Source organism: Chaetodon trifascialis, chromosome 19 (assembly GCF_039877785.1).
Source record: "Chaetodon trifascialis isolate fChaTrf1 chromosome 19, fChaTrf1.hap1, whole genome shotgun sequence".
Taxonomy (NCBI): domain Eukaryota; kingdom Metazoa; phylum Chordata; class Actinopteri; order Chaetodontiformes; family Chaetodontidae; genus Chaetodon; species Chaetodon trifascialis.
The window spans coordinates 10,513,881-10,529,270 of record NC_092074.1 but is presented as its reverse complement, the minus strand read 5'-3'; the positions used below and the strand labels follow the sequence as shown (position 1 = coordinate 10,529,270).

Sequence of the window (15,390 nt, the reverse complement as noted above, 5' to 3'; positions counted from 1 at the left end):
TGATGATTAGATTCATATTTGTGTGTGTACTGTAAAATGTGCTTCACTGTTAACTGCTGCCAAACTGAACAGTGAGCATTTTGATGCATGTCTCTCCATCTTCTGTGGATATTTCCATCTCAACTGACAAAATACTGCACAGAATTTCTAATCAGTGTTATTCAGCAGGGACACAATTTTCTTTTGTCCACCGAGATTTCCTTATTGACAGAGATGAGTAAAAGCAACTGTACCCCCAGCGAAAATCCAGTCTAAATATAGAGACTGGTGCGGAGAGATAGGTAAAGCTCTACAGCAGCGCTCAGCTTGGAGATGGGAATAAGTTTGTACCAAAGGGTTTTTTCATGACCAGAATGCTTTTGTGATCTATAGCCGTGGCCTTAGGGACTGCTATGGAAATAGAGCCGAAACAGCCTGAGGCCCGGCTAGTGCTGTCATCCAAGATGAGAACATTTAGAGAACGTAACATCTGTGTGCCTTCTTGTTTTTTATGGTTTGGAGCTTTTGAGACATCTAGTTGCCTCGCAGTAGAAGAGGCAGCGCCCACTAAGCTCCCTTTTTCTGAATAGTCTTGCATTACAAATTCACAAGGTCTGTTCAAAACCAGCAACTGTTCATAGAGCTATTTTTATTTTAAGTGCCTGAGTCACATAAGCTAAATGAGCCTCTTTATCTGAGGTTGCAATCTGTCCAAAACCTTTTTCATGCCCCGAGCAATTCCATTAAAACTAAAATTAGCATATCCTTTCAATTTTTTTTTTTTTTTTTTGTACCAAATCAATGAAAAACTAAAGCAACATCATGAACCAGGCCAAATCCAATAGGTTAGCTAAGTATAGATATTTGAAAAAGGATTTGCATTTTTTTTTAACAGCTGTAGGGAATGACCTGAGTGGGAGGAGGCTATTTGCTTGCTTTTCATTTTCCATTTTCCTCAGCTTCCTCCCCAGTTTGAAATTCTTCTATAGAGTTCCTCAAAGGCACTTTATCTCCCCAAACAAACCTCAGAAAGATTTAAGAGGTGTTTGGAACTACTGTTTTACCAGTATAACACTCAATGTTCTGGCAGGTTGGGAAAACAATGTGATTGCCAGCAAAAAAAATGTAATTTCTGCAATAAAATTCAGTCTCTTTCTACTCCTGTCTCTGTCTTCTGATTTAAATAGGCTGTCATCTCCACCTCTGTTGGAAAAAAAGAAAACTGAGTGAACGTTTATTGCAGTGAGAGCAATGGCAGCTAAGAAAAGAATCCGATTCAGAAAACAGTCAGTGAAGGACATGTGCCATGCAAGCTGTACTAAAGCACAGATTGTAGCACAGTGCTGAAGCTGCACCACAGCTCTTTTTGCCTAATCCATCCGTGAACAATATAACTCAAGCTTTGTAACTCCACTTTTTTTGTCATGTGTGGACAAGTGTGAGAGCTCGAGACGTGGAGGTTTCCAGGGTATTGCACTATCCTTGAGTGAAATACAATAACCAATCTCAGGACCTGCACTTGCAGAAAAAGACTGTAGTTTAGTCGCTTCCAGTGAGAAACACGAGGAGAATAAGACAAGGCTCTCCCACGATAATCTTTGGCATGATGCTCTAATGCAGGCAAGAAACAGTTGTTGAAATAATGAAAACTGACTCATCCATGGTTGAGAGGAACTGGAGGAGTCAGGCACAGATTTATGGAGTCAAATCTGAAAAAACTATTCTGTAATGATTGAAAGCTTGTGATCATTTTCTATGTGTAACTTTAGAATAACAGCCCCGTTCCCTTTAGAACCTGTAACTTCGCAAAATTATTTTGTAAGGGAGCATATGAAATCCCTCTTGCACAAATCACACAGAACACAGGAGGACAAGCAAAATATTTTCCTGTTCACTGTCTTGTTTGCTCAGGCCAACTCACTGGATGCTGGGAAGCGCAGCAATACTCTTTTGATCTATAGTGCTTATTAATTCAATCTGCCTGTGTGTCTAGTGTTGAGCAGAGCCTGCTTAGCATATCCTGGTGGGAAAAAAATGGAGCACGCTCTTTGTTTTGTTTTATTTGAGCGTTTTTCACCCTCGATGACTAGGCAAGCATCTCAACACTGTGTGATGTGGTGCAGCGTGTTCACCGACAAAGACATCAGCTTGTGACTCACTCCTCTCTCACTCCTGTAATGAGAGCTCTTCCCCAGCTGGTGCTGCAGTCACACCCACTGTTGTTGCATGTACACTGCCACAACACAGCCATGCTAAGCCTATCAGACCTCAGAATCAGCTCTGACACAGAAGGATTCAGATGCATGTATGGCTTAGCACGTACTTAAATGGGATGATTTTGTTATTTACATCAACTAAAAATACAAATTGGGATTTGATTAAAAAATATATCTACACATTTGAGTTAAGGGGGGAAATAAATCTGGCAACTGGGATTACAAATTAATATAATTCTGATCATAAGAAGATTTGCAATAATTAGTCTCATCAGTCTCAAATGTAGCTTAATACAAGTCACATTAAGAGTGCATGAAAGCAGAGATGTTGAAAAATTAAGTTAAAAGTGATGGATAAATAGCTCACATGTTTAAAAGCAATGGGTAAATGGTTGACATTTTTAAAGAGATGGATAAACAGTTTAAATAATTAGGCAAAAGTAATTAAACAACTGAAATAGAAAGGTAAAAGCAATGAATAAATAACAGAAGTAGCTGACAATAATGACACAGGCCAAACTGTTGAAATAGAGAGCTAAAAGTAGCCAAATGAATAAACAGCTGAAATAGCTAAAGTAATAAACAGTTTTAATAAATATTAAACAGTTAAAATAGTTAGCTAAAAGTAATGGATTCATAGTTGAAACGCATGGTTAAAAGTCGGTTGAAATAGTTACAGTGCAATTCAAACTGTTTTGAGTTGTTCAGCTGAACATACTGAATAACTTACGGAAGTTAATAATAAAAAGTTAACTGGCGAAATAAACTAATGGATAAGTTGTTGAAATAGTTAGCTATAACATAAAGCAGGGGGCTAAAAAAACAGTTTAAATAGTTACCATAGGTTAAACAGATGAGATGACCAAAAGTAATGAAACTGTTTAAACAGTCCACTAAAAAGAATGGATAAATGATAAAAGTGAGGGATAATCACTTCACATTGTGAACTAAAAGTAATGAATAAGCATTTGAATTTGTTAGCTAGAAGAAATAATAAACAGTTGAAAGTGTTCATCCAGTTTATAGGCTATTCAATGTATTTGGGTGGTGTTGATGAAGAGGTAGTTTAGCTCATCTGTTTAAGCTGCTGTGCTACATCAGACAAATAGGTTAGGAACCGCTGACAAAGATAATAAGTCACATACTCACCTAAAGTCTACCTGACAATCAAACCCACTGAAATGCAATGCTCTGTATGGGCTGCATGAATGTGACAGAATAATATGAAGCTGTGAAATGTCAGGTTGTCCTGTACGCGTGTTGTTTAGCATGTGAAATATTGAGCTGAATGCAGCTGTGCATTTATGCCCAATAACCATGACGGTGACAGCGCAGAGAGAGGTGTTCTTTCCTGAACGCAGCGATGAGAACACTGCAGCTGCAAATTTCAGAGCTGCTCCTCCGTCTCTCTCTGGAAAAACCACCTACACTCCATGACTCAGTGTGTGTTTGCTTTTGCTTTAAGGACAACTCGAGCATCTCAATTACTCAGCCAGTTCTCTAAGGTTGTGGAAGGTTTTTTCGATATGGGTCCGACAGGAGCTTCATGTTATATTCACCAGAGAAAAGCCACTTTTTGCTTTTAAGAAAGGCCATCCTTCCTTTCTGATTTATTTGTCATTACATTTGAACATTTCTTTATTTGCACTATGTACATATTGCCTTCACACAAGATAGGAAAAAAATGCCAAAACATAAAATGTAATAAAAAAAAGTTGTCTTCTTTAATTTGGCTTAAGAGCACGACACAAAGAGATCACTATACCCCCCCAGTGCTGAGGAATGCATTCAGCAAACATCTTTGTTGCTTGGACGTGTACATCAGCTCATCACAAAGAGGAAAAAAAAAATAACAACAGTATTTTAACCCGCATACTGTCGGAACACACTGCACAGTACCAGGTTGCCAAAGAAGCCAGATAGAAACACATCATTTCAATGACACGCTACATAACACAAAGCATGTTCATCATTATCAGCAATAAAACGTTCTCCGAGAGATGAAAGCAAACGTACAGTCTTTCAGTATAGTTACAGTGATGGTCATGATGTGTGCAGACACTGACGTGGAATCAGTAGTTCATGAGTTATCACTGGAACGTGTGTTAAGAAGGGGTCAGAGGTTATAAGGCCAAACATATACAGTTTAATGATCAGCTGGTCAGATGACCAGACACCTGATGAGGTGATCTCAGGGCTCAATCAGCACTCACCTTACTGCCTTTCATCAAAGTACAAGTGGATGTTTAATCATAACAGCAGCCAAAAATAAATGTAAAAGAAAAATAAAGAGAAGTCTTAGCTGCAGTCTTTTTTTAAGCAAAGCACACTGGAGAATATGGGCCATCTTCATCCTTCATTAGCACAACAGAACTGACGTACATGTTTATTTTAAAATGTTCATAGAGCCGAGGATGTGTGAATGGATTGTTTACTTGCAGGGTCTGACAGCAACCAGTGACAGCAAAAGTGGCTTATTAGTGAAATTAATGTGGTTGTGCTATTTTAGGGCTATGCTCCAGAGAGTAGACATTCCTTCAGAAAAAGCCATTACAGGGAGCTAATTGCGCACCATAAATGTCAGGTATGACTAATGCAGCACCTGTGCAGGGAAACTAAGTGTATAATGTCACCTCTTGAGGCTTCGCTGCTTGAACTAGCATCTACCTGTCTACTATATAAAAACACAGACTAAAATCTCAGTTATTAATCAGCCCTTCATACAAAGAGAATCCGTGAATTTGTCTGTTGAGCATCCGCTTTATGACTTGAGTAAGAATTCTTGATATTGTGAAGGAACAGATTGAAATATCTCAGTGCTTTATTCCTATAAAATGCCCTCTGTTTTAATAGCTGAACTGGGGAATGTGGGTTAAAGTGTTGCACAAAATATGAGCTTCCCTCACAGCCTGATCAATTCTAATTTAAGCTTTTTTATGATCTGACAAAAACAAGTTCTAAATCCAATCAATCATGCGTAGCAGTATACTGCTGGCATAGCTACAGTCATGCAAAGAATAATTGATCACAGCTAAATTCGAAGCTGTCAGACTGCAACCCTTTGTTTATATGTGCAGCCCGGAGGATATGTAAGGCCTGCCTTTTAATGACATTATCTACCTGATTTATAACTTCCTTGCTCATTGTGAACAGCTGATGTTTCATTTCACATTGTGTTGCCAGATGCAGCGTTTTTGGGACACCGTTTCCCCCTGAATTTCTGACCATCTGGCCACCTCACTTCTGTGCTTTACTTCCAAGGCTATAAATGAACATTCCTTAAAGCGAGATTAATCAAAAGTGCCTTCAGACAGCAGGGAACACACACAAAAAAACAGACAAACATGAAAACAAAGCACATTTGCATGTACGTAGGCAAACTATATCTGGCATGAACAGATTTTTGTTGGATTTCAGGGCAGGTGTTTGATGGATGGACACCTTGTCCAAGCTAAAATACAGGCCTGAGGCTCCATTCAGATGCTTGCAATTCATGCCAGTGCAGATTGTTCAATGAGAAAGATCATATTTGATCTCTTTTTTTTCACTCTCAGAGCTTTAGTCTTCATTGATCAAAATTGTTATCAGCAGTTCTGTGTTTTTTTTCCTAAAGTTTCTCCGGAAATAAAAGCCGTCTTTTGTCGCGATTTAAGAAACTGTGAGTGTGGTCACCTACTGTGAGGCAGGCAGCACAGACACAAACGCAGTCTTGGTATTTTGAGTTGATGAGGGAAGCTCACGGTCTATTGAAGACAGTCCTGGGTGGCAAACTGGGGTGATAGGAGACAAGAGGAGACAGGACTCTACGGAGAAGCTACAATTTTAACTGCAGCTCAAATAACAACAACATGGGAGTGGGTTTAAGAGTGATTCTGTTTTGATTGCTAACTCTCCTCATCCTCTGCTCTTTAATAGTGGCTTAAGTTCAAGGAGTTATCGTCTCAGTCTCTTCTCCTCAGTGTTTCTGTCGGGGCCTTGGAAGTTAAAAATCCAGCCAAAAGAGGATGAAGCCAACATGGGGTTTAAGTCAATGGGATGCAAACGGGACTCCAACGTGGAATAGCTCCATTACTCAAACCCTCTCCGTGTCTCACCAAAAAAACCTTTCTCAATCCCCAAATCCCTCTCTTCTCACCCTCCAGCTTGACCTCTCTCCAGTCACCGTGGCTAATCTTGGCTGACAGAGGGCCTGTGGGGAGAGAAAGCTGGAAAGAAAGGAAGGTGGAGGGAAAAACTGTACATCCCCAAAAAACTTTCCTCGAAGTCTGCAGGAGCAGTGCCGTTCCCAAGAGGGGGGTTGTTCTCCTCCTAGGCTCCCCGGAGGTGTGTTGGGGGGAGGATGCAGATGCTATATGTGTCCTGGTTTAGAAAGGTAGGCAATGAGAGCTACCACCACCCCCACGTACACACCGGTGCCTATAGTGATGGAGAGAGCGGCGAGGAACAAAGCCCGTCGGGAGGCGATGTTGGCCAGTGGGAAGTCACCTTTGTTCACTGCCTTGGTGGTCTTGAAAGGGGAAGATACAAGAGAAGAAGAAAGTCAGATACAGTTTGGAAGGACCTTAAGAGAAAGACTGACCTATTTTTCAAAAGAACCATAATTACAGAGGCTGTCTAGTGGTGGTTTGAAAAAAAGGGAACGCAGTTGGACGTTGGGTCCATTGACCGAGCGACTGAGTATAACCCAGGAGAGCTCATCATGCATGGCAGAACTAAAAAAATGGCAATTAGTGTGAAAATGTCAAGAACCAGAGGTTACGGCCGTATCAGCAGCTAGCACTGAATGATAAATGACACATGAGAAAAGCAGATTTATCAAAGTGTTCATTAAAATGAAAAAGAGCGGCACAGATTAAAACAACATGTTTCAGTACTCAGGCAAACCCAGAAAGTGTAGAGTAAAATTTAACAGAGTTACAGCTGTTTGAAAACAAAAGGAACGTCTATATTCATTAAAAAGCTGGTTCTTCATGTGCTCTTATTTTTACAGGCAACAACCCAGTCAGCATCACCCAGTTGCATTGGATTTAAAGCTATAGTGCCTTTTATAGCCCCCTATAGGCCCATATGGATCCTCTGTGTGGTGTCGTGTTAACTAGTCTGCTTAAATAATAGTTGCTTTTGAATACTACTGTAGCATGAGCCCGCCAAAGGCAATAAATATTACAGGTTGTTACATTTTTATGCACGAAAAGCACTGATGTTACAACTGCTTTTGGCTCAGCAGCAAAACAACAACAAAATCAGGCTTGTCAACAACACTGCCTTTCCTTTCTCCACTCATTGTGTTGGAGGCCCCTTTGCCCGGCCATCTCCCTGCTCTGCTTCAAAAAGGCGCGGAGCCACACCTCACACACAAGCACAGAATCAATCAGCATGCTGAATAACAACCAAGAGTAAATGATTAGGTACTCACATAATACTTTATCATATCATGTCATAGTTCATTTATAATGAATCCATTGTTAATACCCTTGTTTGGTAGATATATGATATCAATATCAATATAATGTACAACGCTTAGATGGTTTTTTTGATGACAAGTGAATTATTGTTCAACCTTTGCATATAGTGTGATTTTTGTCAATAAGTATTCATGAATAAGAAAGAAATCATTTCTACTTTTTGGGATAAAAATAACATGTTTGACATATTATGGACCTGGAAAGCTGATATAGCTATTATGATGGCAAATGAATGTTTACTCATCCAGCAGTCCAATATTCATTCTCCCTTTTGCTCTGGGTCATAAAATCGAAACAATGAAGTGAAGAACGCTGTGTAGAGCTGTGGGGAACTGCAGAGTGGGGCGGTAATTCTCTCTCAGCTTATCACTTTCACATTAAATCTAACATTTTCATCTATTGCTAATGTAAAAAACATTTATGACAGCAGCTTCAAATAATTTGTTCAAGTTAAAAACTTAAATGTGCCCTGTGAAGTTTTTATCATAAACAAACAAATGTTAAATTTAAATTCACTGCTAATCACCAATATGCACTGTATGTGTTTTTTAAATATTCATATACCTTTTTTTAAATACTAATTATTATGTTGGGCCTGATGTTTCGAACAGAAATGAAAAATGCTCGGTCCATATTGAAAAGTGAATACTATTAAGACTAAACCAGCATCACCAGTGGTCCCTGTTCTTGAATTATTACATACCATCTGCATTACAGATATGAACATTTTTCTCAAAAATACAGCAGAGCGGTTGAATATCTGTTTCTCTTGTACAGCCAAAATTCCAAAATCGTCCCAACTTATTGCTGTTGCTGCTAGCATCAACTTCTGAATAAGCATATATGTGCAAAAATAAATGGAGTTGAAATATATTGTTTTGTACTGTCAAACAGGATGACACAATGTCCCAATTCATTTGGAATGGGGAGTTATTCTGCCCATTGTTGATGTGTTTAGAGTGCTGCTTGTGCTGGGTATCCTCTGGCTATCACACTATTTGAATGAACTTACTTCCCATGATGAAGCTGAGGGAAGACAGATGCCTAGCCTGATTTGTTGTTTTCATTTATGTAGCTGGATGGAGGTCAGCGCTAAAGCAGAAAATGCACACAGACAACAGTACAAAGCGCTGCAGAGACAGTGTTCGGACTTTGTATTCGTGCTAACATTTTCCATCTCCGCTGTCGTCCCCTAAACTAATTTCTGCTCTGTTTCATTCCAAATGCCATCACATCTTAATCTATTAATTTGTATTCTAGCTGATGAGAATCGCTGGTGCAATTAGTCCAGCATGTTCACAACCATAATTTATTAGAACAAAATACACTGGGTGCGCTAATGTGCTGAATGTATGCCATTGAAATGTGGCGTGTGAGTATGTGAAATGACCTTCTGTCATTATTCTGCTGAATTCATTCTAATGATAATGGAGCTTATGTGTGAATGTGATGAAGCTGGTTTCGCTGGGTCTCTGTCTCCAACACGGAGGCCACGGTCATCTACAAAAACCCACTCATTTTGGAAGTGAGTCGTAGACGAAGTTTCTTATTCACGGCGTAGGATGAGATTGACTGTGGCTGCGATAGATGCAGTGTCTGCACTGATGCGGATTTTGTGTCAGTGGCAGTGAAGAAAACTAAACACTAAAACAAGGCTCTACATAAATGCTTATTCTGACCTTCAGCTCTGCTCACAAGCTCACACTGTGGATAAAAGTAGCTCTAACAAGGTTCCTTTTCAGGATGCCTAACCTTACTCATCACAGCAGAATGAGAGGCTCAGAAATCTGGGAGGACTTTGGAATCGAGCCACTGCTTCTCCTCATTGAGAGGAGCCAGCTGGTTCAGGTACGTGGCCCTGGGGCTCCTTTCTTTTCAGGTGTGCTCTGCATAGCTTACTGTACTGTGGCAAGAGCCTGAGGTATCTGAATGTAGCACCCAGTGGAGACTCTACAACTCCTTTCTGGAGCACACTGACATGCCCCCGGAGAAGCTGAAGGATGATCCTGATCTGAGAAGCAGCTGAAAAACTGATCGATCGTAAATGTATTCGGTGGAAGTGGATTTTAATCAACAGCTTTATGTGCATCACAACAAAATCAACAAACTAATCATACAGTTTAACAGTTAGTGAATCTTACAGTGTTACAAGTTTGGAACTAAAGAAATCAAATAACGATTAAATTCTAACATAAATAATAGAGCTAGTAAAATGATAATAACAAACAGCTCACATGTTAATTAATGTGCCGTTGTTTTGCTATCTATACAGATGTTTTTATGAATGTTTAATGTTTACTGTCGCCTTTTCATCTATCTACCTAGAATTATGAAAAATACTGTTTTATTCATAGCCTCTCCCCATTTGCACTACACTCATGCAAACAGAGCCAAAGCAGCCGCCCAAGACAGTGAACTCCCATCTAGACTCGACTATTCCCTGCCTGGCTCGACATTCTGGATCGTTCCGTCTGCAGTTTCTCATTAAGTCAATTCAGTAAAAGACGGATGCAAATTAGACTTGACACAGTGTGCTGTGCTAAGTCTCGCGTTTGCCTATAATATTAGAATACCACAACAGAGATGTTATATATATCACTGCAAAATACTGCCAAGCAAAGCAAACACGGAAAGAACAGATACCTTCCTGCATTTGTTTAAGAAGCAGAACTGCACAATGAGTATTTACTCATTTCATGTGGTTTATTATGTTTATTGTATTGGAATGAGATGCAAGTTCCTGATTCTAACGTTGCCCTTTTCAGCTTGTGTGAGGAGGCCGTCCTCAGTGCAACTGCATCTTGCACTGTGTGGTTGAATTGTTTCTCCTCACAAAGCAGCCAGCTCTCCATCTCACAGCACCTTTATCTACAGAATAATAAATAAATAAATAATAAATAGAAGAGACTCAATTCACCATTTATCAGTGGTGGTTGTTACTGCTGAAGAAAACTACACTTTCCGCTGTGCACCATGTGTTTCATTAGTGCTAAGAAGGTCTTAGAGCACGCAGTCCAAGGCAAAGAGAGCCGGATGAAAGGCAGAGAGAAAGACTCTTCAGACGAATGCCTCGAAAGGTCAAGAGGCAAATCTAGACAAAGGACATGTATTCAAGGCAGCTTCCATGTCAATACTGTGATTACAGAAACAAAAGCACCGTTATGAAGGCCTTGTGGGAAATTAAGCTTGAGTTTGCTTTCAAATCGAGACGGAGCACTTTCTATTTTTGAGGATGTATTACGCCCCCTGGCAAGACCTTCAAGAAGAGAGAAATGCCAGAGACAGTCATAACGTGACATCTTTCCATCACTGGCAGCAAACACAGTTGAAGGACACATGCCTGTTATTTCATTTCTCCAGTGAAAGCATTTGTTAAGCACTGCAATTGATTTATCAGCCTTTCCCTCCACTTTACAACAAATAATTGAATCAAAGCATGTTGTGTCTTTCTCTGAGGAACATGAGACTAAAAGACTAAACATAATGATATAACGTTAACACAAAAAGATGAGTACGCTTATGTCCTCTTCTCTCTATATGCCATGCCATATATGTCAATGTGAGGATTTTTCCTTGAATCCCCTTGAGAGGAAAATGGTTAGCAGCATTAAGGCTTTATCGCCACAACCTTGACAAAATGATTGAAATGTGGTCTCATAGAAAAAACGATAACAACTCAGACGTAGCTGCATGGAGACTTATATTGCAGTATGCTCTAGGAAGTCAATTCAGAGCCCTTAACAGGTTTTTCTTCGAAATAAACAAAACATAAAGCCTAAAATCTCTCCCTCTCACTGCGCCTGTCTCTCGACCTCCCCCACGCAGACACATATGCAAATACATAAACTGTTCCACAATAATTAGCTCATTCATTTTCATCCATTATGATGACTTGTATGCCGTAAGATAACTTCAGGGGAGTCTTATTTGCATAATCGTGAAAGGAATTGCTGCCGCTTCTCAACTCTGCACTTTGCAGCACAGATGTCTCAGAGCTGAGAGAAACATTTATCAGCATCTGCAAACAAAACACTCAACCTATTAGTGGCAATAATTGAAACTCAATTCTGCTTCCCAATCAAATGCTCCAAGTTAATTTCCCCCAGATATTCATGGTATTTTAGTCATTATCAGTTCTGTGTGTGGGTGGTTAACACTGAATCCTAAAACTGCAAAAAGCATTATTTACCATAAAGACCTTACACAGAATTAATGACGTTGTCTTCTGCAAATAGGATATGAGCAATTTAAAGCAGCAGATGAATGCATGTCTGTTTCTGTGAGTGTTTATTGATGCCCTCGGCCGGCTCTTCTGTCTGACTAGGCCTGACCTTCCAGCGGGACAAAAACACTATTGATCTGCCGTCCACAGACTCTATTACCGTCACTAACCTGTTTGTTAGTAAATGCCCTCGGAGTAAGTGACGAAGCTGATGTGCTATCATTTCTAAACTTTTCTCCTCTGCTCATTCAGATGCCCTTGCCTAATCCCATAATGCATCTGTCCTGCAAAAGCAGAGAGCAGCAACAATAAAAACAGTGAGGAAAGAAGGGTTTGAAGTTTTGAGGCTAGCTTGCTAAACTGTACAGATACATATCATTGTATTAATGCTCTGTTTTTAGGCAGATTTTTATGCAAAAAACACAATTACAGACCTCCCATATGACCTCACATATTGTACATACTACTGACGACTGGCTGTTACATTTAAATAAGAGCCAATATTACTGTTTGTTTCTGCCTTCACTTGTAAACAAGCCTCCATGAATATGCACACAATAAAGAAGCTATCAAATTTAGCCTATTTATCAGAATAGTTGAAAAAGTTACACGAATCCAGCAAGAAGCTAAAGTGCTAAGCTTCTCTGCTAAGCTAAAAAAACTAGCACAGCGCAGTCTTGTTTTCTCTTCCAACATGAAGGGATTTAACTACTGCCTTTGTTATGTTGGGCAACAAATTTATTTGGTAACTTCCATCCATCCATCCATTTTCTATTGCCGCTTATCCCTTTTGGGGTTGCGGGGGGGCCGGAGCCTATCTCGGCTGTCAACGGGCGAGAGGCAGGGTACACCCTGGACCGGTCGCCAGCCGATCGCAGGGCACATACCCACACCATTCACACTCACACTCACACCTAGGGGCAATTTAGAGTCACCAATCAACCTAATGAGCATGTTTTTGGTCTGTGGGAGGAAGCCGGAGTACCCGGAGAGAACCCACGCATGCACGGGAAGAACATGCAAACTTCACACAGAAAGGCCCGACCCGGGAATCGAACCTGCGACCTTCTTGCTGTGAGGCACACGCACTACCTGCTGCGTCACCGTGCAGCCCTAATTGGTAACTTATCAGATAAAAATTGTTACTTATGGAGCAAAGGTAGGTTAAATTAGCTATCTGTGGCTATCTTACACACTACCTTTAGCTTAACCGAACTGTCTTGCTTTAACCACAGTTCCTGCAATTTTTACATGGAGTTTTCAGAATGTACACATTCCTAAAGTAGGCTGTAATAATTCTTTCATGCTGGAAAGCAAGTGAAAGGTTCTGGCATGTTGGCTAAATAGGTATTTTATTTGGACTTTAGGTCAGTACAGATGGCTGCACTCTTCTCTCAGTGCAGAGCATGGAGCTTCACACAGACAATCAAAATCCAGATGGCGTTCAGCTAAAAACTTACAATATCCTCATGCTAACTCCTACAGAATTAATTCATTTAGGTTTGGGGCTCCCTGAACGACTGAATAAAATGAAACCCAGTGAAGTGGGTTATTGAGCTATAAAACGAAGCAAGACTCCCGCCATATCTTTCCCTGACAGCTCTTCTGGACGGCACCTTCTAAAGGAGGGAGATTGGCAGAAGAGCCATCCATCCCTAAACACAGCCATCACTTCCCCATAATTACCCAGGAAGAATCAAATTAGCTCCTGACAAGATAATTCACTGACTGCCTTAATCTGCCTCGGACTACTCTCGCCCACAGATAAGACAGCTAAATGCTCGAGCTTTTGATAAGAATTCATAGTCAACGGCAGAACAATTTACTGAGAGGCCTGTCTGTCTCAAGCATGCCTTTGTTTATGTGGTTAAACATACACTGCATGTTTGTGTGTGTGTGCTAACATGTTTAGCCTTTTCAGGTTGATGGTGCATGTAAGAGAGACAGAATTGATTAGTGGCAAGTCAAGTAGTGATCCCTTGGCTCTTTGACTGACACACCATCATCAGAGCTGCTTCCTACAGAATTGAAAAGAGGGAGGAAGTGCCGTTGGAATCAATTACACAACCGTTATAAGCAGGTTGTCAATGTCTTCAGCTAGGAACATATTGGAAAAGCTTCAGAATAAACAGTGTTGTCTCGGCCTACCTTGACAGATCGCAGTCTAAAATCACACAGGCTTTGAAAGTAACTGCTGTCTCTGCAGTTCATAATAATGTGGCTTCATCTTCACATCAAGGTAAATATCTCTGGCACGGCAATATCATTTTCAAGAACCTTGCCTTTGTAAATGTATAATGTTGAATGCCAAATCTGCTGCCCATTAAGGGATTTAACATCCAAGCTCTGTATATAAGATCTGAGTTCAGTTCCTTCAGTTCAGTTTTTCAAATGTCAAACATGGTGTATATGCATGAAGCCAGAAAGATAAATAAATCCAGAAAGCAGGACCTAATAGTGTTTTTGGTGTTATGCATTTCTTCCAACACTTTCCAAAACACAGCTCCAACAAAGCTGTTTAATGTGTCTGTGAGCTAATCACCTTTAATATGTCAACATACCTGTAATTGGGTTCATCTTCAATCCTCTTGAAACTTCCACTAGTTCAAAGGCCCTCTCTCGTGTTAGTATTTTGAACACCTCCTTTCTTAGAGTTTACAGATAGTGCCTTGAAAGTGATTTATGTAGTCTTCCTAAAAGCGGCTTTCAACCTGTTTACAGAGCATCAAGCAGCCATTACAGATTGGCCTTGAGTTATTGATGGGTAGCTCAGTAAAAAGTGGCCTTGCATTGGCAGTAAGAGAGTCAGCTGTCAGTCCTTTTTATGCGTGATAGCCCTTAACATTTTGGTGGTGACTCATACATAGAGCATGTGTTTTTTAATGCTTGCGTGTCCAAATTTCATGAAAATGTGTGCACCTCAACAAACAGATGCAGCATCATTCAGCAGGATGTGTGACAGACCACAACTCTGTGCATGTGTTTGTTTGTGTGTGTGTGTGTGTGTGTGTGTGTGTGTGTGTGTGTGTGTGTGTGTGTGTGTGTGTGTGTGTGTGTGTGTGTGTGTGTGTGTGTGTTATATTTGTGTCCTCACCCCCTGTGAGAAGTAAAATGCTGCAATCCCCAGAGGCCAGAAACAGCAGAGCATGGAGAAGATGGCCAGGCCCAGGTGGTCTCGTGGAGGGACGACTATGAAGTTGTCCTCGCTCTCACTGTCGCTGGAGCAGTCCGTCTGCACGGAGAACAGCAAGTCAAGGCAAGCACGTTCACAATTACTGAGTGGTGATGTAACAGCATGCAAACAGGTGGTGTCCAGTTAACTGTAAGATTCATTCAAACAACTGTGTTAAAGATTTACGGTTTGACGGTTTGGCAAATATACCAAGGGTAGAAGAGAAGATCAATACTCATCAATCAATACAATCTCTCGTGGCTATAGAAGTTAAAGCTACTCCTAGCAGCCAGTTAGCTTAGCCTAGCTTAGCATAAAGACTGGAAACAGAGGGAA

At 40.5% G+C, this 15,390-nt stretch overlaps 1 protein-coding gene across 1 annotated transcript in view; it reads right to left on the bottom strand.

Moving 5' to 3' along the window:
* Positions 1-3,782: 3,782 nt before the first annotated feature.
* The window catches only part of syndig1l (synapse differentiation inducing 1-like), a 34,560-nt gene continuing 22,952 nt past the window's right edge, over positions 3,783-15,390 (bottom strand). The window contains exons 3-4 of the mRNA XM_070987639.1: positions 14,977-15,114; positions 3,783-6,702 (exon numbers count right to left, since the gene is read on the bottom strand). Coding sequence (XP_070843740.1) covers positions 6,544-6,702; positions 14,977-15,114 — 297 coding nt within the window. The 3' untranslated portion in view covers positions 3,783-6,543. The remainder of the gene's footprint in view (positions 6,703-14,976; positions 15,115-15,390) is intronic.